At 46.8% G+C, this 25,745-nt stretch overlaps 1 protein-coding gene across 1 annotated transcript; it reads left to right on the top strand.

Annotated features, from left to right (window-relative positions):
* The first annotated feature begins 816 nt into the window (after positions 1 to 816).
* On the top strand, positions 817 to 24,928 carry LOC117350029 (calpain-5-like). Its single transcript, XM_033923913.1, has 12 exons — positions 817 to 1,039; positions 1,341 to 1,472; positions 4,806 to 5,014; positions 5,158 to 5,350; positions 5,489 to 5,682; positions 6,762 to 6,839; positions 11,734 to 11,929; positions 12,132 to 12,254; positions 12,336 to 12,532; positions 15,056 to 15,177; positions 15,276 to 15,412; positions 24,172 to 24,928. The coding sequence occupies exons 1-12, from the start codon at positions 875 to 877 to the stop codon at positions 24,343 to 24,345; spliced, it is 1,920 nt and encodes a 639-aa protein (XP_033779804.1). The 5' UTR covers positions 817 to 874; the 3' UTR covers positions 24,346 to 24,928.
* The last annotated feature ends 817 nt before the right edge of the window (positions 24,929 to 25,745 follow it).

Genomic DNA, 25,745 nt, shown 5'->3' with positions numbered 1-25,745 from the left:
ATTTAGAGAATGGACTTCACAGAACACACATAAAAGTAATAGCTGCAGTACTTGGGTAGGTCTGAACAGCAAAAAGCATATTTTCCCCTGTGTATGCAGAAGTGCTTCAGCATTCAAATGGAATGGGCATAGCAAGCTGGCGAACTCCACATCTGCACTGCAGGCTGCAGTGGACACTTTCAGTCTAACCAGAGTAAATCAAGAGCCTTGGGTGGAGTAAGTAGCATATCTTTTTGTGGAGAGCTGAGGTAAGATCACCAGCCACCCGTTCCCCCCACAGAAAGGATCCCAAGCATCTACTTCCTGGGGTTCCTTGAGCCGTCTGAGCTGTGCTGTCAGAGATGGCACTTCTCCAGGTTAGGGAGGGAGCCTGTCTTTTCTGGATATTCATTAACTCCACAAAGCTGGATTAACCTGTTCAGTAACATTTACCAGAGGACAGGGATACTGGGGGTAGGGGTAGTAAGCAAGACCTGAAAACTAGGCAGTGGGAAGAACCGGGCCATTTCTTACCCTTCTGACCAAATTTATATGTGTTTTGGAACTTTTACAGCATTCGATGCCATTTGCAGCCTTGACTGACTGCTAAATGATGTTATCTGAAGTTTGTGCTAGGCTGGGGGGCCCCTCCCTGCAAAGATGGGCGTTCCAAGCTATGGTGCACACCTAGGATGTAGGTACACACAAACAGCAAGTAGGAGTCGGAACAGCTGGAGCAAGCAAAATTAGGAGAACCGTCTCACAGAAGAGGAGAGATCCCCAGGTGCTTGGGAGCAGGGGAAGGGGATTACCTGTGGGTTTATATCCTGTGGGGGCAGGACAGGGGGGCTGGGGGAGGTCTCTCCAGAGCTGGGCGTGGAAGCTGTGTTGAAGGATGCCGCAGTCTGTGGTGTGTTATCAGAACCAGAATTACGGGAAGCTGAAGAAAGCCTGTCTGGAGAGTCGGAAGCTCTTTGAGGACCCCCTATTCCCTGCTGCCAGTGAAACCCTGTTTTACCAGCGTAGCGCCCCGGTAGGCACTGTCTGGAAACGACCAAAGGTAAAAGACTTTTTACTGCACCCCCCCATTCCCATCTCAAGGTACAACTGTGCTTTTCCCATTCTTGTGCCGTTCCTTTTGCCCTGCCCATGCCCCTTCATTCTCATCGCAGGGTACAGCTGTGCTCTCCCCCCGCCCTCCTCATCTTGTCTCGGTTCCTCGTGCACCCCCCCCCCTCCCAGACTCATCTCAGGGCACAGTTATTCTCCCTCAAGTCTTGTGTCAGCTCTCATGCTTTTATTTGCCATCTCAAACTTCTGAGCCGTGCTACCTCATTCCTTCTTCACCCATCTCTTTGCAGGAGATTTGCTCCAACCCCCAGCTGTTCGTTAATGGTATCAGTTCCCGAGACCTGCACCAGGGCAGCCTGGGGAACTGTTGGCTAGTGGCTGCTGCCTCTTGCTTAGCTACTGAACCCTCAGTATGGAAGAAGGTGGGTAATATTCTTGAGCCAGATTCTCTCCTCCTTATCTCCTCTTTCTCTTCTCTCCATCTGGTATTCACTCCTCCTGTCCATCTATTTTCTCTTTTGCTTCCTCTGTCCTCTTCCTTCCACCCTCCCTTTCTTTCCAGTCTCATTCTTGTCACCTCTCTCCTCTTCCTTCTCTCATCCATTAGATCATCTCTTCTCTCCATCTGGTATCCACTCCTCCTGTCCATCTATTTTCTCTTTTGCTTCCTCTGTCCTCTTCCTTCCACCCTACCTTTCTTTCCGGTCTCATTCTTGTCACCTCTCTCCTCTTCCTTCTCTCATCCATTAGATCATCTCTTCTCTCCATCTGGTATCCACTCCTCCTGTCCATCTATTTTCTCTTTTGCTTCCTCTGTCCTCTTCCTTCCACCCTCCCTTTCTTTCCAGTCTCATTCTTATCACCTCTCTCCTCTTCCTTCTCTCATCCATTAGATCATCTCTTCTCTCCATCTGGTATCCACTCCTCCTGTCCATCTATTTTCTCTTTTGCTTCCTCTGTCCTCTTCCTTCCACCCTCCCTTTCTTTCCGGTCTCATTCTTGTCACCTCTCTCCTCTTCCTTCTCTCATCCATTAAATCATCTCTTCTCTCCATCTGGTATCCACTCCTCCTGTCCATCTATTTTCTCTTTTGCTTCCTCTGTCCTCTTCCTTCCACCCTCCCTTTCTTTCCAGTCTCATTCTTGTCACCTCTCCTCTTCCTTCTCTCATCCATTAGATCATGTCTTCTCTCCATCTGGTATCCACTCCTCCTGTCCATCTATTTTCTCTTTTGCTTCCTCTGTCCTCTTCCTTCCACCCTCCCTTTCTTTCCAGTCTCATTCTTGTCACCTCTCTTCTCTTCCTTCTCTCATCCATTAGATCATCTCTTCTCTCCATCTGGTATCCACTCCTCCTGTCCATCTATTTTCTCTTTTGCTTCCTCTGTCCTCTTCCTTCCACCCTCCCTTTCTTTCCAGGTACTCATTCTTGTCACCTCTCTCCTCTTCCCTTCTCTCATCCATTAGATCATCTCTTCTCATCCATCTGGTATCCACTCCTCCTGTCCCTCTATTTCTCTTTGCTTCCTCTGTCCTCTTCCTTCCACCCTCCCTTTCTTTCCGGTCTCATTCTTGTCACCTCTCTCCTCTTCCTTCTCTCATCCATTAGATCATCTCTTCTCTCCATCTGGTATCCACTCCTCCTGTCCATCTATTTTCTCTTTTGCTTCCTCTGTCCTCTTCCTTCCACCCTCCCTTTCTTTCCAGTCTCATTCTTGTCACCTCTCTCCTCTTCCTTCTTTCATCCATTAGATTATCCCTATCTTATAAAGTCATTAAAATTGATAAACCATTGTTAAGGCAGATTTTGGAAAAGCCACTGCTTATCCCTGGCTAAACAGTATAGGATGTAATTATTTTGGGGGGAGCCTGCCAAATACTTGTGACCTGGATTGGCCACTGCTGGAAACAAGATAGTCTTGATGGATCTTTGGTCAAATTCAGCCTGGCAATTCTCAAGTTAGTTTTTTCATTCATTTATAGAAGTTGAGGGCTAAATTCTACCTATGGCGCTAAAAAAAATTGGCGCCAAGGAGATCTCCGAGAATCTCGGAGAGAGCGAGAACCAGAAGGCCTTGAGCATGCGCAGATGCTCAAGGCCCAGGCAAGAGGCAGGAACTTTTCACTGGCATGTCCTTTGGGCTGCGTGCCGGTGCCAGAAGAGGTAAGGCTGAATGTTGTTCGGGCGTGGGGTGCCGGTTTGCGCGGGGGGAGGGGGGGAGGGCATTCGCGAAGGGGAGGGGGAGCGATGCCGGTTCTCGGGGGGGGGGGTGCTCACAAATCGAGTCAATGCTCAGTTTGCGAGACAAGATTTGCGAGAATGTTTTGCTTGTCTTGCAAAACACTCGCAAACCAAGGTTTGACTGTATTCTATAAGTATGTGTGTAACTGAAAGTAACACCCCTGATCTGCCCATTTTCACACCCCCTTTTTTGACTTGTGCGTAAAATTTAGGTGTGTAACATGCAATTGATTCTAATTGCTTGTTAAGAAGCCAATTGGGGCTAATTAGTTTGGTATTCTATTAAATTACATGACCAATTTGGGTATGGAACCAAAATTGCGCACACAAGTTTTATCGTTTTTTTTCTAGAATTTTTTTTTTTTGGGGGGGGGCAACCAACCAACCACTTTTATGAGCAGATTCACCCAAGGTGGTGTACAACAAACGGTTTAAAAAAAAAAATTATTTAATAATTTAATTTTAATACAATAATCTCACTACAACACATAATCATCATTGGATGTAATTCACAATTTTAATAAACTAATAAAGATAATGCAACTTGTCTATCCTACTATTAAAACAATCCCATCCCCTACCTCCCCCACCCCCTCCTCCCAGGAGACATGGATCCCCGATCTATAAGGATAAGATAATATACCTTTCAATTCTTTCATAAAGCTTCTTTTTCCGTTTGAATTTAACTCTCCCATATATCATTAAACTTTGCCCATTGGTACAGTTTTTGCAGGGAGTGTGTGATGTAGTCACACTGCTTACAATTCTCTTAACAGCTGTGCTGCATCATTCTGAATTAATTGGATCTGGTGTAAACTCTTTGTACTCAGATCAATGTTCAAGGCATTACAGTAGTCTAATTGTGACAGCATGGACTACTGAAATTGTACTCTCCTCGATATATAGAGGACTGCATAGTTGCTATGAGTGATAGAAGCAGTTTTTAAAAGTTGCTTGAATTAGGTTCCCATGCTGTGTTTTTTGGGGAATTTCATAGTTCTCCAAAGAATTTTGACATTAGGTCCCATGTGCTTCTGTTAGGAATCTAGGAAAATACAAATTCTTTATTTTACCTGTTCAGACTGAGTATGCTGTGTTTTGCTCATTCTGGAGTTCCTGTTATCAAGGCAGTCGATTTTCTTAAAGCTTTAGGTAAATCAGGTTCAATGAATATGCATAGTTGAACATCATTGGCATTCATAGGGATATATTATTATATAGAGTGACATTTCTGCTCTCTGTGGCAGTCCAGATGCAGCTGGACAATATCTAGCTTTACTTTTTCTGTTTATCTTTATCGATTCCCTCTTCTTTTCTTTTCCTGTTTTCTATCAAACAGAATGGCATTCCTTTCTTAAATTGTTTTATGTAAACTACTTTGTCATGTTGGCAGGAAGAGTGTAGATACAGTAAATCATAATACAACATAGAACATTGTGATGTCCATGATTCATATTACTTCTGTACATTGTATATACTCTATATAACATTTGAAAGGGTTTTTTTCATTTCAGGTGATCCCCAATCACAAGGAGCAGGACTGGGATCCCCGGCACCCAGAGAAATATGCTGGCATATTTCACTTCTGTTTCTGGAGGTTTGGCCATTGGGTGGATGTCACCATCGATGATCGGCTGCCCACTGTGAATGGTCAGCTGATCTTCTGCAGCTCCACTGATGTCAATGAGTTCTGGTGTGCCTTGCTGGAGAAGGCATATGCCAAGTAAGGGGTGAGAGGTCCGCAGCTGTTGGAGCTCAAATGTCCATCTTTTGGGGTGAGGGAGGGAAGGTGAATCTCTGTAATGGAAAAAGCAACATATTTGGCCTTGCAATCTATTAGTTTTTTTTTGCCTTCCCGCACCTCAGGCTTAATGGCTGCTATGAGACCCTTGAGGGTGGAAACACGGCCGAGGCTCTTGTGGACTTCACTGGGGGGATATCAGAGCCCATTTGTCTGGAAGAGGAGAAGGTCAGTGAAGATCTGGAGAAGAAAAAGAAACTCTTCAAGTCCTTGATGAAGGCACATTCCAGGGCTTCGCTCATTAGTTGCTCCATTCGGGTAATTCTGGGGTGATTGATTCCTATGGGTAACTTTGGGGAGTGTTTATCTGCCTGAGTATCACAGGGGGACTTAATCTGCTTTTCAAAGATGGTTGTCGACTTGTAATGTTGTCTTCTTGATTCTTGCTTCGCTCAGCCTGCCCCAGGGGAGGAATTGGAGTCGCAGATGTCCTGTGGACTGGTGAAAGGACATGCATATGGCGTCACAGATATAAAGCGGATCCAGCTTGGGACAGGGCTGCTTGCCTTCTTCCAGGCCAAGAAGCTCTATATGATCCGAATGCGCAATCCATGGGGATCCACTGAGTGGTGTGGACCCTGGAGTGACGGGTAATGTCTTTGATCACCAGCTGGGTGCTTTCTAAAAATTTTCTGGATTGTTCCTTTTAGCTACAAAGCTTTCATTTAATTTTATATCCTCTCAAAATTTTCCTAGCCCTATCAATGTAATGATAGTCCATAAGGGTCATTGATCTGGGATCCCTCCAGACCCTTGAGGCAAACTACTCTGGAGGCGGTTCTGTAAGAGGATTCTATATAATGAACTCAACATTGTGTGTGAAAATTTGGGCATGCATTCAATTTGCATACACAATTTAATTCATAATGAGCCAATTAATACCAATAATTGGCTACTAACAGTCAATTTTGGTGCTAATTTGCAACAATTTGCATTTGCGGGCGCATCTTGTTAAGTGTTTTTCTATAAAGATACGGGTGTAAATCTTTTAGTGTGCAACTGGAAAGGGGTCTTGGCCATGGGAAGAGCATGGAGGGGTCAGGGGCATTCACTAAAGATGCACACAGTATTATAGAATTTGAGAGATCCACACCTCATTTTTTGTGTAAAGATTTATACCAGGGTTCAGTTAGTATAAATCCTTGTGCCTAAAAGTTGAATGTGGAACCTAGTGCTACGAGCTATTCTATCAACAGTGCCCAACTTGGAATGTCTTTTGTAGAATAATACTCTGTGTGCATTTTTTTTTTTTTTTTTTTTGCATCCAAATTTGGACAACATTTACCAAATCTAGTCCTTAACACGTATTTAATGTTCTTATAGAATAATAGTGGAAACCAACATTGGTAAGAGGTATGGGAGAACAGAAGGGGCGCCTTCCATTCTCACTATGTCACTGATAGTAGCTTATCTCACCTACATCCATTTCTTATGCCAACCCAATCCATTATTTCCATCCACTTTTAGTACCAAACTAAACAATCACCCATCATCTAGTCTAACCCAATTCATTATTTTCCTTCTTCCCACCTTTTGTTACCTGATTTTGTCAACCTTTAATATATGCATAATTCAAGATTGTTGTTCAAGCCCATGCATGTTAAGTTGACCTATAAAACATGGCATAACAAAAAGAGACCATTGACATCTCTAAAATGGTCTTTTAAAGGTCTGAAGAATGGAAGAAGGTTAGTCGTAGTGAGAGGGAGAAAATGGGAGTCACTGTGAGAGACGATGGAGAGTTCTGGTAAGTTCGCCAACGGAGGTGCTGGTGGTGGTCATGCTCCTATTATTCTTTTCCAAATCATCAATTTCAGTTTATTGTAAAACTCATGGAAGGTTTGGTACATACCCAATTAATGGAATGTCTTAATCAGTTCTCTCTCTTACATGAAACTCAATCTGGTTTTAGACCTTTGTTCAGCACTGAGACAGTAATTGCGGCTCTCTTGGATAACTTACGCCTCCTGTTCAGTAAGGGACTTAATGCCCTGATCATGCAATTTGATATGAGCTCTGCGTTTGACTTAGTAGACCATGGGAAACTGCTACAATGCTTAGATACAATTGGTATCAGAGAAGAGGTGCTAGACTGGTTTCGAGGTTTCCTTATGTTTCGCACCTATCAAGTGCGTTTCAATTACGATCTCTCTGATACCTGGAGCAATCCATCTGGCGTGCCGCAAGGGTCACCACTATCCCCATTGCTTTTCAATGTCTACATGTCTTCATTAGGTGCGCAATTGTCCCAGCTGGGAATAAAATTATTTAGCTACACAGATGACTTTACAATCATTATCCCATTCACTAACTCTCTCTCAGAAATCACTCCCAAAGCAACAGAAGTACTAAATTTGATGGAGCAATGGATGACAGAATTCAGACTGAAACTTAACTCAGAAAAAACAAAATTTTTTGTTGCTGACACACCCGCTTGATACCAAAACATCACTATGCATCTATAAACTCAGTTATCCTATTCAATCTACTATGAAGGTACTGGGCGTAACACTGGACCAGAGCCTAACCATGAAAGACCATAATCAGAAAGGGTTTCTTTACTCTCTGGAAGCTTCGGTCCATTAGAGCATATTTTGATGTGTCATCATTCAGAATTCTGGTACAATCCCTCATACTGAGTCAACTTGATTACTGTAATATTGCCTACTTGGCAATTTCCCTGAAGAATATGCAGTGACTACAACTAGTGCAAAATACAATGATCAGACTGATCTTCGGGTTGAAGAAGTTTGACCATATTACACCTTCCTACCAACTTCTGCATAGGCTGCCGATGGAGGCACTTGTGAAGTTCAAGTTTGGTTGTTTCTGTTTCAAGGTACTATTCGGTTTAGCCCCTAAATACATAACTGACCTTTTCTCTTTCTCAGCCAACAGACATAAGAGAAGCTCACACTTGAATTTTGTTTCCCCTCCGGTTAGAGGATGTAAATTTAAAAGGCATCAACATCTCCTCTCACATCAGGCAGCATTATGGGGTAAAGATCTAGAACAATTGCTTACGTCTACTACTTATGGGGAATTTTAGGAAACGCCTAAAACCATATCTGTTCCTAAATTACTTAGGCAACTAACCTGCACAATGCACAATCCCATTCCACAATAACTGATCCCTAGAGCTGTTAATCACTAGCTTTTAACTTTGTTAAATCTACTCATTTTGTAGCATCTTTCAATCAATTTTAACCGGCAGAAAATTGTTAAATCCACTCAATCTGTAACATCTTTTAATTATTGTAAACCGCATAGAACTTATTATTACCCATTGTCCTCATATATTAAGTTCTAATTGTTATAAGAAGGGCTAATTCTGTAACAGTGACCACATTCATGCATCACTTGAGCTTGTAAATGTACAGAATACTATCACGTTAATGGGTAAGTTACAACAAAACACTTAAGTACTGTTCAGTAAACTTGCATAAGTGGCATTGTGCGTAAATGTAAAGGAAGTATTTGAATGGGTTGAGCTTTGGTGGGGCTGTCATTTATACACCACCTTACAGAATAGAGGATCGATAAGACCACGTGGGTCCGCTCTGCTCTGATTTTTGGCAGATTCTAAAAGAGCTATTAATGTACAAAACATTTTACATGCAAGCCAATCAGGGTTCTTAGGCTCCTCCCTCTGTATCCTGGAATACAGAGGGAGGAGCCAAAGCCCTGTTTGGCTCAGACTCCTAAGGCCCCTAGGAGTGGCCTTGGGTGTCTAAGCCAGTCAGGGCCTTAGGTCCCTCCTCATGCATCACATGATACACTGAGGAGGGGAAGGCCTGCCATTTTGGATCGGCGGGCCATGGAGACAAAGGGGGGAGAGGGCATCCTTCCTGTTAGTTTTTCCATGGGGGGTGGGGTGGTCGGTCCCTGATGCCGGTTTGTTGGGGGAATGTCAGGGTGGGCCATCATCGGTGGGGGTGGGGGGGCATTTTTCTTTTTTTAATAGGGCAGATACTGTGCATGTGTAGCATACACGCAGCATCTGTGCCCATTAAAAAAAAAAAAGGTATGGCATGTTATAAATATTTTTGTATCAGTAGGACAGACCTAGGTAGGTCTTGACCAGTCGCTTTTTTTGGATCGCTTTTTTTTTGTGCATCGGGAAGCCGTGTTAGAGCATCAATTGCTCTGCAAGTTTACATGGCATTTCAATATTGTTTATTGGAGGCTTCTATACTGCTACTAATGACTGGGGAGTCGATTCAGAATGGTTTGCATGAGCTTCTGTAAAGGTCTTATAATACCTGAGCTTTTGTAGCGGTGTTACAATACAGAGTTACAAAGAGCTTCTGCGAGGTGATACAATACAAGGGCTCTATACAGAGTTACAGGAGCTTCTGTAGCGGTGTTACAATACAGAGTTACAAAGAGCTTCTGCGAGGTGATACAATACAAGAGCTCTATACAGAGTTACAGGAGCTTCTGTATCGGTGTTACAATACAAGAGCTCTATACAGAGTTACAGGAGCTTCTGTAGCGGTGTTATAATACAGAGATACAAAGAGCTTCTGTGAGGTGTCAGAATATATGATCTCTATACAAAGTTATGGGGGTTTCTATAAAAGTGTTGCAATACATGAGCTTCTGTAGTGGTGTTACAATGCAGAGTTATTAATACCAGCATAATTATCCCATAATCAATCATCCCACTTATCAGCCCATCGATCATCCTACTTATATGCTTATGTTTATACCAAATCAGTCGTCCTACGTATATTCACACGTATATTACCTTATTTGCATGGCTGGATTGGAGAATGAGCGATCCTACAGAGAACCACGCGTTGAGCTGTTTTCTGCATTGGGTCAGCAAATCCGATTGTCGCTAAACTATTAAAAACCGGTTTAGCGACGATCGTTTGAGGATCACTGACTTTAGTGCATCCAGATCAGAGTACGTTATGTGCACCCTTGCCCTGACTGGGTGACCATAGTTACATCAGGTCTATAGCTGGTATAACTGTGGGTGTCTAAACATATGGCATACGAAAATCAGGTATGGGTGACTTGGGGTCTGCATAGAGTGGAAGGCGTGGCTCTGGTTTCCTTGTTGGGCAGACTGGATGGACAATGCATGTCTTTATCTGCCATCATTTACTATGTTACTGTGTTACTAGTGATACTATGTAGAAGCACCAAGGCTGATGTTAATAATAATAATAATTTATTCTTATATACCGCCATACCAAAAAAAGTTCTAGGCGGTTCACAACAAACTGGGCAAGTACATAAAATACAGATGAAATACAACAGATTGGAATAAGAGAAACTTAACAATAATGAGTGGAATGCATTTACAATATAATGCGGATAAAATACATTAAAAAATAAAAAGAATGCTGATAAAATACCAGCTTAACAGGCAAAAGAAATGCATATAATATGAATAAAATATCAGCTGAATCTAAACTAATTAACAGTTTTAAAAAGAATGCAGTTAAAAAACTAACCTAACCGGCAAAGTTGATGCATGTAATACAGATAAATATACATGAAATAGAACTAAAAAGACTTGTTAAAAAATAACAGTGCGTTAAGATAACCAACCTATCAAAAAGTTGTGTCTTTAACAATGTTCTAAAATCAAAATAGGACGAGACCTCTAGAATGATTTTTCCAAGCCACGAATTCAGTTTAGCGGCTTGAAACGACAGGATTTTATGGAAGGATAACTAAACAAGTGTACTCTGCGTGTGATCTTCTTGGCGTGACTCAAGGAAAAATGAGGCGCAAGGTAACCTGGTGACAGAAAATTTAACCCCCAAATACCAAAACTGATTTCTAACAAATACAAGAAAATTTAAACAAACAAACAAACAAAAATGTTGGTTGAGGGTGGAAGGGACCCCGTGTCAAATCGGAATCATGTTACCGAGACATAGGGCTCCTTTTATCAAGCCGCGCTAGCGGTTTAACGCGCGTTAAACTACCGGCTGCGCTAGCCGCTAGCGCCTGCCTTGAGCAGGCGGTAGTTTTTAAGGCCATCGCGGGGGTTAGCGCGTGATTAAAAGTCACGCGCGTTAACCCCGCTAGCGCGGCTTGATAAAAGGAGCCCATCATCAGGAGGCACCTGGCACTAGCTATGTTTATTCCTGTTTCTGCTTTGGCTCCCTGAAGGAGTACAGAGGCTGCTGATAGTCGTAGTGGTAATTAGAGAGTATTAAAGTTTGCTCAGTGACGGTACACCCCATGTCCAGATTTACCCGGACACGTCGAGACATCGTTTCAAAACCTGGCAGTTTGTCTGGGTTTTGAAGAGCATTGAGAACGGGGGGCCACACCTGGAGGGCGTCTGCGCATGCGTGGATGTGACGCGATGATGTCACATACATGCATGCATGCGTGTGATGTCATCGCATCTGCACATGTGCAGTGATCCTCTAGACGTGGCCCCGAAGAGACGAGGTTTGTGTGGGGCCATGGTTGCGGGGTAGAAAGGGGCGTGGCCGGGGGGAGGAACAGGGCCTCTTTTTTTTTTTTTTTTTGCATCAAAAATCTGGTAACTCTACACCATCATGCTGTTTTGTAGTTCCTTTTGTTCTTCCATATTTTAATTACTGTACACCACTTTGTTGTGGTAATTAAAAGGTTTGTTTCTCTTATTTGCTTGCACTGTGGTACAGGATGAGTTTTGATGATTTCTGCCGGTACTTTACCGATCTGGTGGTGTGCCGGAGGATTAACACAAGCCTCCTCAGCATTCATAAGACCTGGGTGGAGGCCTTGCTGTTCAGCGAGTGGAGTCAGAGCCCAGATCCCTGGAAGAACCGCAGTGGAGGCTGCAGTAACAACCGGGAAACTTTTCTGCAGAACCCACAGGTAGGTCCCGAGGCCTCTGATACTGCTCCAGACTGTTGAGTGATTTCAGAGACTTTTTTTTTTTTCAACCTTGATTCTCACTCCTCCTTTCTTCTTCCTGCTCTTTCTCTAGATGTCTCTTTTGAATTTATTCCCCCTCCTTTTTCGATGAAAAAACTCTCTTAGCAAATACACAGCTTAGACTTTTGTTTTGTCTTCCCAGTTTACCTTCGATATTACCTCTGATCAAGATTCAGCTCTAATCTGCCTCCAACAGGAAGACAGAAGGGCCAATCGTAAATCTGGGACAGGGGAGAATCTGGCCATGGGCTTTGATGTCTTCAAAGTAAGACTCTAAGGTTGGGGCAGGGGCAGAGGAGGGTAGCACTTTGCTCAGGATTGACACGCGCCTTCTCTTCTGGGGCAGGTGGAAGTCAACAGGAAGTACCGCATGCACATCCACCAGGGAAAAGTGGCCAGTTCCACCTACATTAACTCCAGGAGCGTTTTCCAGCGGGTGGAGCTGCAGCAGGGGAAATACGTCGTCATTCCGACCACCTTTGGTCCCGGAGAATCTGGCAACTTTCTGCTCCGGGTCTTCACAGACCGGACAGCCAAACTGAGGTGCAACTGAACACTTATTGTCTTTTTCCCTTGGCTCTGCCATTGAGAGAATATGTTTTTCACACATGGCCCTGCTTTTCAGCCCCTATTGAAATGAGGTCCCACTTAGAGAATGACACGGTGGCGGTTTACCCGCGGCCACCGCATTTTAGCCGCGGGTCACCCGCCGAAAACGGGGAAGAAAACTAGCAGTCGCTGCGGCGACGGGGACAAGGCCATTCACCGCCCGCGGGGCGGTGAATGGTCTTGTCCCCCGCAGTGAGGCATGAAGGATCGCGCGGTCCCCGCAGCTCACACCCGCCCGCCCAATCGATTCCAGTGTCCAGCCAGCTCTCTCCCCTCTCCTCACCCCAGTCCGCAGATCCTCCTCCTCGGCGACCCGCACGCTACCAGAGAGCCGCACACACCCTCCGCTGCTCAGCCTCGATCTTCTGCTCTGACGCAACCGGGAACAGGAAGTTGCAGCAGAGCAGAAGATCGAACACTGAGCAGCCGCGCGTGTGCGGCTCCCTGGGAAAGCGCGCAGGTTGCCGAAAAAGAAAACCCACAAACCAAGGTGAGGAGAAGGGAGAGAGCCGGCCAAACACCAGGATGGACCGGGCAGGCAGGTAGTGGCCGCGGGGACCGTGCGATCGCTAGTGTTCCCGGCTCAAATTGGAAGGAGGGAGTGAAAGGAAAAAGGCTTATATGGATGCAGCGGGGACGGTGACGGGGCGGTGAAGGGATCGGCGGTGACGGGGCGGTGCAGAGGATGGTGGGCCGGTGACGGGGCGGTAACGGGGACAGATTTTTTCCCCGTGTCATTCTCTAGTCCCACTATGAGTCTCTGTGTTTGGCCTCTCACACATCGCATAGGTCCTCGAACCTGCATCCTCCTTCTCCCTCCTTGACCCCCTCTTTCTTCCTACCCTGATTGGTTTAATTTGCTGTAAACTACATAGTTGCCATTGATAGAAAACTTGTAGTGTATCAAATGCTATGAATAAAATAAATTAAATACATGGACATCTGGAATGCACTTCCCGAGGAGGTAGTTAAGCAGAGTACGATTTTGGGTTTCAAAATGGGACTGGACCAATTCCTGAAGGAAAAGGGGATTGAAGGGCATAATTAGAGGGGGTACTATACAGTACAAATGCTTTAGAGTAATAGATCACTTACAGGTCATTGACCTAGGGGGCCGCCGCGGGAGTGGACTGCTGGGCATGATGGGACCTGTGGTCTGACTCGGCAGAGGCGATTCTTATGTTTTGTTCTTATGATGGCAGCTAAAGATCAACATGGTCCATCTAGTCTGCCAAGTAAGGTGGCTAGAGTTGTACCATTTTATGCCTCTGTTTAGGGTTGTACCCTGTGGCGTAACAAGGGAGGTTGGCGCCTGGGACGGTGACACGCAGCGTCAACGTGCTATGCGTTCCCCCCCCCACACACACACACACTTTCCCGCTCCTCACTCTTCTGTACTGCTTCGGTGACCCCAACAACCCTTCCTCGCCACTTGAGCGCCTCCTGCATACCTCTTGAAATGTTCACCGGTGTGAGAAGCATCTTCCACCCACTGCTAGTGCCAGTGTCGGCTCCCTTCTGACATCATGTTTTGGTTCTGTGACCAGGAAGTGATGTTATAAGAGCCAACGCCGGTGCAAGCAGCAAGTAGAAGATTCTGCTCAAGCTAGCAAACATTTAGAGGTATATGGGGGGTAGGGGGTGGAAAAGAGGAGAGGTACCGATGCCCCCCCAGCGAAGACGGCACCCGGGGCAAATAAGGTAACACCCCTTACTATGCCACTGGTTGTACCTTCCGCTCTGTGCAGGTTACATCCCTCTAAACCTTCCTAGGGTTACCAGACATCCGGAAAAACCCAGACATGTCCTCTTTATAAAGAACTGTCCAGGTGCCCGGAGGAATTTCCAAAGCTCAACAGTTTGTCTGGGTTTTGGAAGTCCCCCGACCTCAGGGCTGCGTCTGGAGGATGTCTGTGCATGTGCGGGCATTGACACATGCACATGATGTCATCATGCCAAAGCCTGGCATGCACAAACACGGTCCTGAGCTCGGGGAGGTTGTGTAGGGGTGGAATGGGGCGGAGCTGGAAGTGGAACAGGGTGGACCAAGGTGTGGAACAGGGTGGGACCAAGCGTCCTCTTTTTTTCATAGAGGAAATCTGTCAACCCTATGCCTTCCTTTCTGGGTGAGGTTTAGTGGGGTGATTACCCTAGATCAGGGATCTCAAAGTCCCTCCTTGAGGGCTGCAATCCCGTTGGGTTTTCAGGATTTCCCCAATGAATATGCTTTGAAAGCAGTACATGCATCTAGATCTCATGCATATTCATTGGGGAAATCCTGAAACCCGACTGGATTGCAGCCCTAAAGGAGGGACTTTGAGATCCCTGCCCTGGATCCTCCAGAGTTCAGTAAAGTGGACTGACAATTTTAGCTTGAGGTACAGCAGGGTTTTGATATGTTAACCCAAATGATTTTGCCATGTTCTAATCCTTTTGTCCTTGATATCCGATCCTCAGGGAGCTGTCCAAGAACCAGCCAGCACCTTCCTGCTGGAGCTGCTGCTTGGGAATCCCACAGCTTGTCTCTTCTGTGACACTGCACAGCGCAGCTGGACTCTCGCTTCCTGGCTCCGGGAATGGTGAGAGAAAAAAAAATGCAAGAAAAGTGAGGGAGGTGGGGGGGGGAGGCCATTCCCCAGTGCCGAATTCAATCCTGAGCAGATGTTTTGCATTCCAGAGCTGAATGTCTATGCTGTGATCAAGTGTGAGGGAAAGCAGGTGAGATCAAAGGTGTACAAAGGCACCTCCAGTCCTGAGTTTGACCTGCGAGGGATCTTCTATAGGAAGAGGCCACAATCGCCAGTTAAAATTGAGGTAACTCCTGTACATTTTCTGTAAACACTGGCTAGCAGCCTCAGAAATCATCTGGAATGGTGGTGATAGTGGTGGTGGTGATGTTGAGGAGTGCATAGATCATGTGAGATTCCCCCAGTCTTAATTACTGATAATAGCCTTGTGCCAGCTTTGGGGGAGTAGTGGATGGGTTCTAGAACATAACTGAGAGGTGCAATGCTTACACTGACCACTAGGTGGTTCAGTTTCCTCAGTATTCCCTTAGTATTCCAGGTGGCCAGTAGAAATCTTCCTTTCACAGGCTGTTGGTTTCTTTGAGGCCAAGGGGGAAGACCTAGATATAATTGGAATTACAGAAACATGGTGGACAGAGCAGAATCAATGGGATGTGGCGCTACCGGGGTACAAGCTCTACAGGAGAGACAGGACCTACAAGAAGGGGGGAGGCATAGCACTATATATAAAAGACTCTATCTACTCGGTCGGGATGGATATGGCAACAAAGGCAGAAGGGCTGGAATCGCTATGGGTCAAATTGCCGGGAAACAAGGGTGCAGACATAAAACTGGGGCTGTATTATCGCCCACCTGGTGCGCCGGAAGGAGTCGGACACGACTTGGAAGCTGAACTGAGACAGGAGTGCAGGACTGGAAGTGTAACAGTGATGGGGGACTTCAACTACCCGGGGATAGACTGGAGTACGGGTCACTCCAACTGCACTAGGGAAACAGGATTTGTAGAAGCTGTGAGGGACTGCTTTATGGAGCAACTGATCAGGGAACCGACGCGGGGGAGTGCTACTCTTGACCTCATCCTGAACGGATTAGGAGGGCCTGCAAGAGGGGTAGAAGTGGGAGGACCACTAGGCAACAGTGACCACAATGCGATCAGATTCACTTTAGAAAGGGGGACACCCATAGTAAGGAGGACCGCAACAACTGCGCTCAACTTCAAGAAGGGGAACTATGTTGCTATGAGGGAAATGGTGGGGAGGAAGCTCAGAAACATCTTTAGGATGGAGACTGTGGAAAGCGCCTGGACCCTATTCAGGGACACCCTGCAGGAAGCACAAAAAAAGTACGTCCCCAGTTTCAGGAAAGGCTGCAAGAACAAGCGGTCAAAGGACCCGATTTGGATCTCAGCAGAAGTAAAGAGGGCAATAAACGACAAAAAAGTATCCTTCCGGAGATGGAAAAAGGATCCAACGGAGGAAAATCACCAGGCGCACAGGAAATGCCAAAAAGAATGCCACCGAGAGGTTAGAAAAGCAAAAGGGAAATACGAAGAGGGGCTGGCCAGGGAGGCGAAAAACTTCAAGGCATTCTTCAGTTACGTAAAGGGGAAACGACCAGCGAGAGAGGAGGTGGGGCCGTTGGACGATGGGGATAGGAGGGGAGTGATTAAAGAGGATAAAGAGGTAGCTGAGAGGCTGAACACGTTCTTCTCATCGGTTTTCACGAGAGAAGACACATCTAATATACCGGACTCAGAGGAGCTCATGAGTGGGGAACAGGCTGAGAAATTGGAGCATATAGAGGTAAGTAAGGAGGATGTCCTCAAACAGATAGACAGGTTAAAATGCGGCAAATCACCGGGTCCGGACGGGATCCACCCGAGGGTTCTGAAGGAGCTAAGACAAGAAATAGCGGGCACAATCCAGCATGTTTGTAACCTATCCTTGAAAACTGGAGAGGTACCAAAGGACTGGAAATTGGCGAATGTCACACCTATCTTCAAAAAAGGATCGAGGGGTGACCCCGGGAACTACAGGCCGGTGAGCCTGACTTCAATTATAGGGAAGATGGTGGAAGCTATGATAAAGGACGGCATTTGCGAGCACATTGAGAGAAATGGCCTACTGAGAACAAGCCAGCACGGATTCTGTAAGGGAAGGTCATGCTTAACGAACCTTCTGTACTTCTTTGAGGGAATAAGCAGTCGGGTGGACAATGGGGAACCCATCGACATCATTTACCTCGATTTTCAAAAGGCTTTCGACAAGGTGCCACATGAAAGGCTGCTTAGGAAGCTGTGGAACCACGGGGTGGGAGGGGATGTGCACCGATGGATAGAGCACTGGTTGTCGGGTAGACTGCAGAGGGTCGGAGTGAAGGGCCAATATTCTGACTGGCGGGGAGTCACGAGCGGTGTGCCGCAGGGATCGGTGCTGGGGCCGTTACTCTTCAACATATTTATCAATGATCTGGAAAAGGAGGCAAAGTGCGAGGTTATAAAATTTGCAGACGATACCAAACTGTGCGGCAGGGTTAGCTCCAGGGAGGAGTGTGAGGACCTGCAAAGGGAACTAAACAAGCTGGAAGACTGGGCGAACAAATGGCAAATGCGCTTTAACGTGGAAAAATGCAAGGTCATGCATATAGGGAAAAAAAACCCGTTGTTCAACTACAAATTGGGGGGGGCATTGTTGGGAGAAAGCAGTCTCGAGAGAGACTTGGGAGTGCTGGTGGATGCATCACTGAAGCCATCTGCACAGTGCGCAGCGGCCTCAAAAAAAGCCAACAGGATGCTGGGCATCATAAAAAGGGGCATAACAACCAGGACGAGGGAAGTCATCTTGCCACTGTATCGAGCGATGGTGCGTCCGCATCTGGAATATTGCGTTCAATATTGGTCGCCGTACCTCAAGAAGGACATGGCGGTACTCGAGAGAGTCCAAAGGAGAGCAACGAAACTGGTAAGAGGGCTGGAACACTGCCCATATGCCGAGAGGTTGGATAGGCTGGGGCTCTTCTCTCTGGAAAAAAGGAGGCTCAGGGGTGATATGATAGAGACCTTCAAGATCATGAGGGGCATAGAGAGGGTGGATAGGGACAGATTCTTCAGGCTGAAGGGGACAACAGGTACGAGGGGGCATTCGGAGAAACTGAAGGGAGATAGGTTCAAAACGAATGCAAGGAAGTTTTTTTTCACCCAAAGGGTCGTGGACACTTGGAATGCGCTACCGGAGGACGTGATTGGGCAGAGTACGGTACAAGGATTCAAACAGAGACTGGACGGATTCCTGAGGGATAAAGGGATCGTGGGATACTGAGAAAGCTAACCAGAAAATAAGTATAGAAACCCGACCAGGTCGTGCATGTGCAAGACCGGAGGGCTAGGACTTTGATGGGAAGATAGGACGCAATAGGAAACCAAGGTGGCATGGGGGCCCCTTCTGGTGATTTGGACAGGTCGTGACCTGTTTGGGCCGCCGCGGGAGCGGACTGCTGGGCAGGATGGACCTATGGTCTGACCCGGCGGAGGCACTGCTTATGTTCTTATGTTCTTAAATCTCAGTTTGGAGATAGTATCTTAAAGCTGTTTTATTTAGAAGAGTTCTTGATTGATTTAGGGGTCAATATTCAGCCAGTGCTGCGGTGGGCCTGCCCAGGCTCTGGCATTGAATTTCCGGGTTTATGTAGCCAGTTATGCCATAGCCGATGAAGTGTGATAGTTTCCGCACACTGCATAAACATAGGCCAGACTTTTGTGCGGTCCCATTTATCTGGTTACCTTGGCCAGTTAAGTACTGAATATTGACACTTAACCAGGGAAGTGCCGATTTGATTCCTGGAGCCCCTCCCCCCACGATCTAGTTTTGTGTTAAGCACTAATCTGTCATTCTCAGCAGTACTAACCACTGAAAAGGAGCGATTGGCCCAAACAAGTGAGTTAACCAGCCAGGAGCCATTTCTGGCCAGTTAAATGTCTTTGAATGTCGACCTTATGGTTTTAAAAATGCTGGTGATGTGATGTGCAATTATTATTTTTTTAAGAATGCTTAGTTGAATTGGTTTTGACCTTTTTTTTATTGTTATGTATTGTATACTGCATAGAATTTTATTTTTTTTTTCACATCAGATTTATGATGTGTGTGTCTGGGTGTCTATATGTACGAGCCGTGGCGTAGTGAGTGTGAGAGATGCCCCTCTTCCGCCCTTGTGTCCTCCCCCATGCCGTGCATGCCTCCCTTCCCTTCCCCCATACTGCCTGCGTCCACGTCAGCTCTCCCTCTCACGTCACTTCCTAGGTGAGGGAACCTGAAGTGACGTCAGAGGGAGCGCCGATGATGGCGCAAGCAGCACATTGAAGCTACAGGTTCGGTGGGGAGGAAGTGAAGGCGTGGTGGTGGTGGGGGGGAAGAAGTGGGAAGGAGCGGAGGGGCAGAGAGGAAGAGGGATGCTGGCGCCACACTAGGAGAGCACCCGAGTCAGACCGCCCTCCCCCTGCCCCTCCTTACTACACCACTGTGTATGAGTACTTATATTATATTTAGGAATGATATACTCCAGAGGCCTGCTGGTCACTATATAAAATATTTGTCATGTTTCTTTGTAGATATAGGTTTACATCTATGCCGATATCAATGCTATTTTAGCAGGAATTTCTAATGAGAACCTTCAGAAACTTTAAACGCTCCAACACATGGCTATTAGGGCTCTAAGTAGAGAATGAGATGGGGGAAAAATTTGTCCCAGTCCCCATGACCGCTGTCCCCATCACCACCCCGTCCCCGCGACCACCGTCCCCGTCACCACCATCCCTCGCAGCATCCATACAAGCCTCAAACAATATTAATTAATCATATTAATTCATTATGGTAACCACAAAATTAAAAGAAACACAAAGCACGCTGTATGCAGAGAAAATGTTAATTATCATTTATATTTGTTTTATTTTTCAAAGAGGTCAAGGCAGATGACTTTAAAATATGCAATGTCACCTCAGTAACAGCTATAGAAATATAGACATTCATAAGAAAAGCATTAATAGGCTATTGTACTGATATTGCACAGGGCTTCCTGATGGAACTGTAAAAGAAAGAGTTTGCATCCCAATGTGGTAAGAAAACAGTTTTCAAAGAGGCTATAGCAAAAAAAAAACCAAAAAACTGAGCTAATACAACAAGACCAGGCTCCGGAGGGAGGGCAGAAGCCAGCAGCATGGCAGTCGGACATGATGCAGTCCCATCGCGCGGTCCAGCAGTAAACAAGCCAGAGCTCGCGAGTTATCGTCTTCTATCCTTTTGTGCCAGGACAGTTACAGGATGGCTGAAAAAGGGAAGCTGGAACTCACCGCAGCCAGACAAAACACCGGAGCATGGCTAGTGAAGGTTCCATAACAGCTGCCACAGCAGTGGGCAAAAACTACAGGCGGGGGTGAAGCAGGAAAATTGAAAATTGTTAAAAACGGTCCGGGCATCTCTCTCTCTCTCTCCCTTCCCCTCACCTTTGCTGCGCGAGCCTTTCATCAAGTCGTGTGTGGCTACCCGAAACATTTCCTCTGATGCAACTTCCTGCTTTCAGAGAAGAAGTTTTAAGCCGCCGCCGCACGACTTGTTTAAAGGCTCGGGCGGCTTAGAGAATCAACATGGGAGGGGAGGGGAGGGTAGGGGGAAAGGAGGGAGGCGGCAATTGGGAAGAAGGAGGGAGGGGGCTTCTGGACTGCGTGTTCACCACGCACGTGCCCTCACTTATCTGTGGAGACAAGGTCATTTACCACACCATGGAGTGGTGAATGGCCTTGTCCCCATAACTGCAGCAACCATTTTTTTTCTTTCCGTTTCGGCGGATTACCTGCGGCTAGCCACGGGTAACAGCCACCGTGTCATTCTCTACTGTTAAGTTCAAATATGTTTTGTTAGGCGCCGTGTTGGAGTCCTTGATGAAACATCATTAAGTTTTTGTGGCAGAATACAGAAGTAGATTGCCGGGCCTTTCTTCTGCGCAGTATAAATTCAATGTTGTTGCCGTTATCACATCAAACGCTATCCTCCGCCTCCAACACTGCCCATCTTCTGCTGCCCAGATAGGTGGTACATTGTTAGTCTGACATCTCCGCTGAAACCTGTCCACCTTAGGAGGCCCTGCTGGGTAGTGAAAATACTGACGGCATAGCTTTCAGCTTCTCAGATGCATGCAAGCCCTAGTGGCATGACAAGCCCTTGTAACATGACTGGAGTCAAATATGTTACCTCTCTGTATATGCATTATCACTGGATGCCTGTTTATTATAGGACTAGTCTTTAAGCCCGTTACATTAACGGGTGCTAGAATAGATGTCTGTCTGTCAGTGTTTCTTTATCTCTCTCTCCTTGGCCGCTGTCTGTATCCTTCTGTCTCCCCCTCCCTCCCGAGCAAAGCTGTCTGCCCCCAGCACCCACCTCCCCTCCCCAAATGTCTCTCCATGGCCCTCTTCTGTCTTCCCACCCCAGAGCAAAGCTGTCTGTCCCCAGCACACCTCCCCCCAAAGCAGCCCCCTTTCCCTATCTCTCCATGGCCCCTTCTGTCTTCCCCCCAAAGCAAAGCTGTTTGCCCCAAGCACACCCCTCCCCCTAAAGCAGCCCCCTTTCCCTCTCCCGCTGACTCTCTCTCTGGAACCCTTTCTCTGTCTGTCTTTCAGTTCCTCTCCCTGCCCCTGTGTCTTTCTTTCTTTCTGTCTCCCTCCCTCCCGCTGTCTGTCTGTCATTTTTCCCCATTTTCCTGTGCAGCAGCATTTCCATCCCACTTCCCTATGCAGCAGCAACAGCATTTCCCTCCTATCCCCCCCTTTCCTGTGCAGAAGCAGTAGCAGCATTTTCCCCACCCCCCTTTCCCTTCTCTTCCCTTCTCTTCCATGCTCCGTTCGGCCTCTCCCCCTTCTTTTACTGCCCGATCTGGCCTGCTCCTGACCCTCCCACCGCTGACAAACCTCCGGGCTCCAGCAGCGTAGGCAGCACTTTAAACACGCTGCTTCGCGGCCTTCTACTGCCGATTTCCTCTGCCGCATCTGTCTCCGATGATGTCATCAGAGACGCGGCAGAGGAAATCGGCAGTAGAAGGGCGCGAAGCAGCGTGTTTATAGTGCTGCCTACGCCGCTGGAGCCGGAGGAGGTTTGTGGAGGGTCAACGGCCGGAGCGGGGCTGCTGTCCACCACTCGGTTGCTGCCACTGGTGCTGCCTACGCCACTGGAGCCAGGAGGTTAGGAGAGAGAGAGAGCACAGTTGCGCGCCTTCAGCCCCCGCATGCGCCGTGAGGTTAGAATGTTGCCACAGAAGCACACCTCACGGCGCCACACCGCACGAGTTTTCGAGAGCGCATGCGCGCTCTAGTATTTTATTATATATGATGATATGATTTAAGCTAATGACCTTAACTCAGAGTTGTGTATAAAAAAATACCTATGACACTTGTTAACTTTGGAGAATATGTGCCTAAGAGGAAATGTCTTTGGAGGTTACACCGGTAGCAGAGTCTCGTTTAATGTCCACAAGGAGGGGAACTTTTTTTTTTTTTTTACTTAGCACCTTTAGGGCTCGATTCCAAAAAATTTGCATTAAAAACCGAAAGGCCACCGTCGCAGCCGTTATAGCAATTTTTAAAAAGCAAATCATTCTCCAAATAACACTCATGCAAATAAGGTTATGGAGAGTAGTGAAGATTTGCTAAATTTGCATGTGCCCTTCGCTAGCGATGGGTACATGTGCAGAATAAATGCAAAAAACCCCAAAACAAATCGAGTCGCTAAAGTCAAGTAACCCTCCACCAGACAGCGGGAGAGATGCCCACTCTCTCCTACTGCCACGCAAACCCTCCCCCCAAGCCTCTGATGACCCCCGCCCTTTCCCCCTTACTTTACTTAGATGGCTGGCCAGAGGGATGCCTACTCCCTCCGAGCAGGCCTGCCTGTTCAAAATGGCGGGCCTTCCCCTCCCCGGTGCATGCTGGGATGTACTGGATAGGGGCCTGTGGCTCTGACTGGCCCAAGTGTAAGGCCCCTCCTATGGGAGGGGTCTTAAGCATCTAGGCCAATCAGAGTTTTAGGCTCCTCCCTGGTGCAATCAGAGCCTCAGGCCCCTCCCCTGTGCATCCCAGGATGAACTGGGGAGGAGAAGACCCACCATTTTGAAGAGGCAGGCCCACTGTTTGAAAGGCTTAGGCATCCCTCCAGCCAACCATCTAAGTAAGATAAGGGGGAGAGGGCTGGGGTCATCTCAGGCACGGGGGGGGGGGGCTGTTTGTGTGGCAGAATGAGAGAGTGGGAAATTGAATCTCTCCTGCTGCCGGGGGATGTTGGGGGGGGTGTTGCTTGGTGGCAGGAGTGGGCAGCTCTCCTGTTGCTGGGGGTTGGGAGAAGTTGCTTGGTGATGGTAGGGAGTGAGCATCTCTCCCACTGCTGGGGTGGGGGGTTATTAGTGTCGGCGATGCGGCAGGAGAGAGTTGGCATCTCTCCTGCTGATCTTCAATTTGGGGTTTTTTGGGGTTTTTTTTTTTGGTTTACTTATTATTTTAATTTGTGTGTGTGTTGGGGGGGTCTGAGCTGTCAAGCCTTATTTTCCAGTCAGTGCCTGAGCCAATCAGCACTCAGGCACTGATCAGAAAGTAAGGCAATGACAGCTCAGACCTGTCAGTAAATTTTGGCTGCAAATGTGGCACAATGAGGTTAGAGAATCACTCGGCGATTATAGAGAATCACTTGGAGTGATCATTTTGAATTGGTTGTACTACATTTGCATGGCAGTATTGGAGACTGCTAGAACAGACCTCCCTAAGCTGTTTTGAGAATCTGCCCCTTAGTCTTTAGTCTGGGATCTGATTTTATTTGAATTGATTCTTAATTCTTTTAGATGCTATGTATGGTCTTGAGAGTCTGAGTTTTTCCTGTCTACTAAATAGAATTCCTTTCCGTTTTTTATGAATTTTTTTTTTTTATTGTTAACTGCTGTGATTTTATTGGTCGCTGTTGACAGGAAGGGATTTCTCCGAGTTTCTCTCTGATCTTCCGCTGTTTCTGACTCCAGGTCTGGGTGAAAAGTTGGCTGCGAGACACTCTCCTGGGACATGTATCGGTTCCAGCTGCTGCTGGGGACATGGGGAAGAATGAAGTCCTTCGCTTACAGAGTCCACGTCAGGGAGTGACATCAGGCTCTATCCTTGTCGAAATCTCATCTAGCACGGACCTCTCTGCTCTCTAAGGGAATCGGCAGCCTTCCAGTGTGTTTGGAGACTTCAGGTCCTGTGGCTGAATCCCTACTGTGATCTGCAAGCTTCCTGAACCTCAATATTATGACTGTACTCCAGACTCTGGAATGGTCTCCTGCACGTCCATATTACTGGAGCTGTCCCTTGCACCCCAGTACTGGAGTTTGTTGCTGTGATGACCCTGGAAAATTGGAAACCTTCCTTGTACCAGGATCCCTTCTGCTTGGATTATCAAAGAGGGCTCATTCTGATTGATCTATTAGTCGCCATGCATGGGAGATTAGCTGCATTGGAAATGAAATAAAATAGTTAATTGTTGTGTGTACTTTAATGGTAATAATTAAGGGGAAGCGAGGGAGAGAGATGCCAGGACCGCTTTTAACAATTTTCAATTTTCCTACTTCACCCCTGCCTGTAGTTTTTGCCCACTGCTGCGACAGCTATTATGGAACCTTCACTGGCTCCAGTGAGTTCCAGCTTCCCTTTCCCCCCCCCCTCCCTTCCTTACCCAAAGCAGAAGTGGCAACGCTGTAAACAGGCTGTTTGCGGCAAGCCTTTCAAGGCCTTTCCTCTGCCGCATCATATTATTACATATTACATATTACATAACTGGCTTATATTCCGCCTGTACCTTTCAGTTCTAAGCGGATTACATCAGAACGATAACTGGACATTTCCAGGAAGAGAAATACAAATTACAATTAAGGCATAAGGTCTAAAGCAATTTTGATGAGTAGATTCTAAGAGGGGGAGAGAGGGGAAAAGGAAGGGATTAGGACGTTTGGGTGAATTTCTTGAATAGTAGGGTCTTGATTTCTTTGCGGAAAGCCTTGAGGTCAGTTGATGCTGTCAGTAGGTTGGTGATGGTGGGGTCCAATTTAGCTGCATGTGTTGCAAGTAAGTTGTCATACATCTTTTTGCGTTTAGTTCCTTTAAAAGGGGGGAAGGAGAAAGGGGATTGGGTTCTCCTCTGTCTGGTTGAGAGGTTCCTGTTTAGACGGTTGTTTAGGTGGGTGGGTGCCGTTCCGTTTAAGGTTTTGAATAAAATACAGTATAGTTTGAATTGGATGCGGGCTTGTATTGGAAGCCAGTGTGAGTCTAGGAAGGCGTTGGTGATGTGGTCAAATTTTCCAAGGGAATAGATCATTCTGAGGGCAGTGTTCTGCACGGTCTGTTTACAGCGCTGCCACTGCTGCTTTGGGTAAGGAATGCGGGGTTGGTGAGTCAGGATTGCTGATGCTGCTACTGGGCTGGTGAGGAAAGAGACATGGAATAGCCACTGGAGCCGCTGCTACTGGGTTGGGGCCTGGGTTGGTAAGGAGAGAGACATGGGATAGCCGCTGGAAAGTGCAACCATAGCTGGATTGAGGAAAAGGCAAGGGATCCCTTAGCT

This window comes from Geotrypetes seraphini, chromosome 16, assembly GCF_902459505.1.
Source record: "Geotrypetes seraphini chromosome 16, aGeoSer1.1, whole genome shotgun sequence".
In the NCBI taxonomy this organism is placed as follows: domain Eukaryota; kingdom Metazoa; phylum Chordata; class Amphibia; order Gymnophiona; family Dermophiidae; genus Geotrypetes; species Geotrypetes seraphini.
This window is presented reverse-complemented; position numbering and strand designations above follow the sequence as displayed.

Coding starts and splice junctions, on each gene's coding strand:
- LOC117350029 (XM_033923913.1), top strand. CDS start 875: ATGCCGCAGTCTGTGGTGTGTTATCAGAACCAGAATTACGGGAAGCTG. Junction 1,473..4,805: donor AACCCTCAGTATGGAAGAAG/GTGGGTAATATT, acceptor TTTTCATTTCAG/GTGATCCCCAATCACAAGGA. Junction 5,351..5,488: donor TCATTAGTTGCTCCATTCGG/GTAATTCTGGGG, acceptor TGCTTCGCTCAG/CCTGCCCCAGGGGAGGAATT.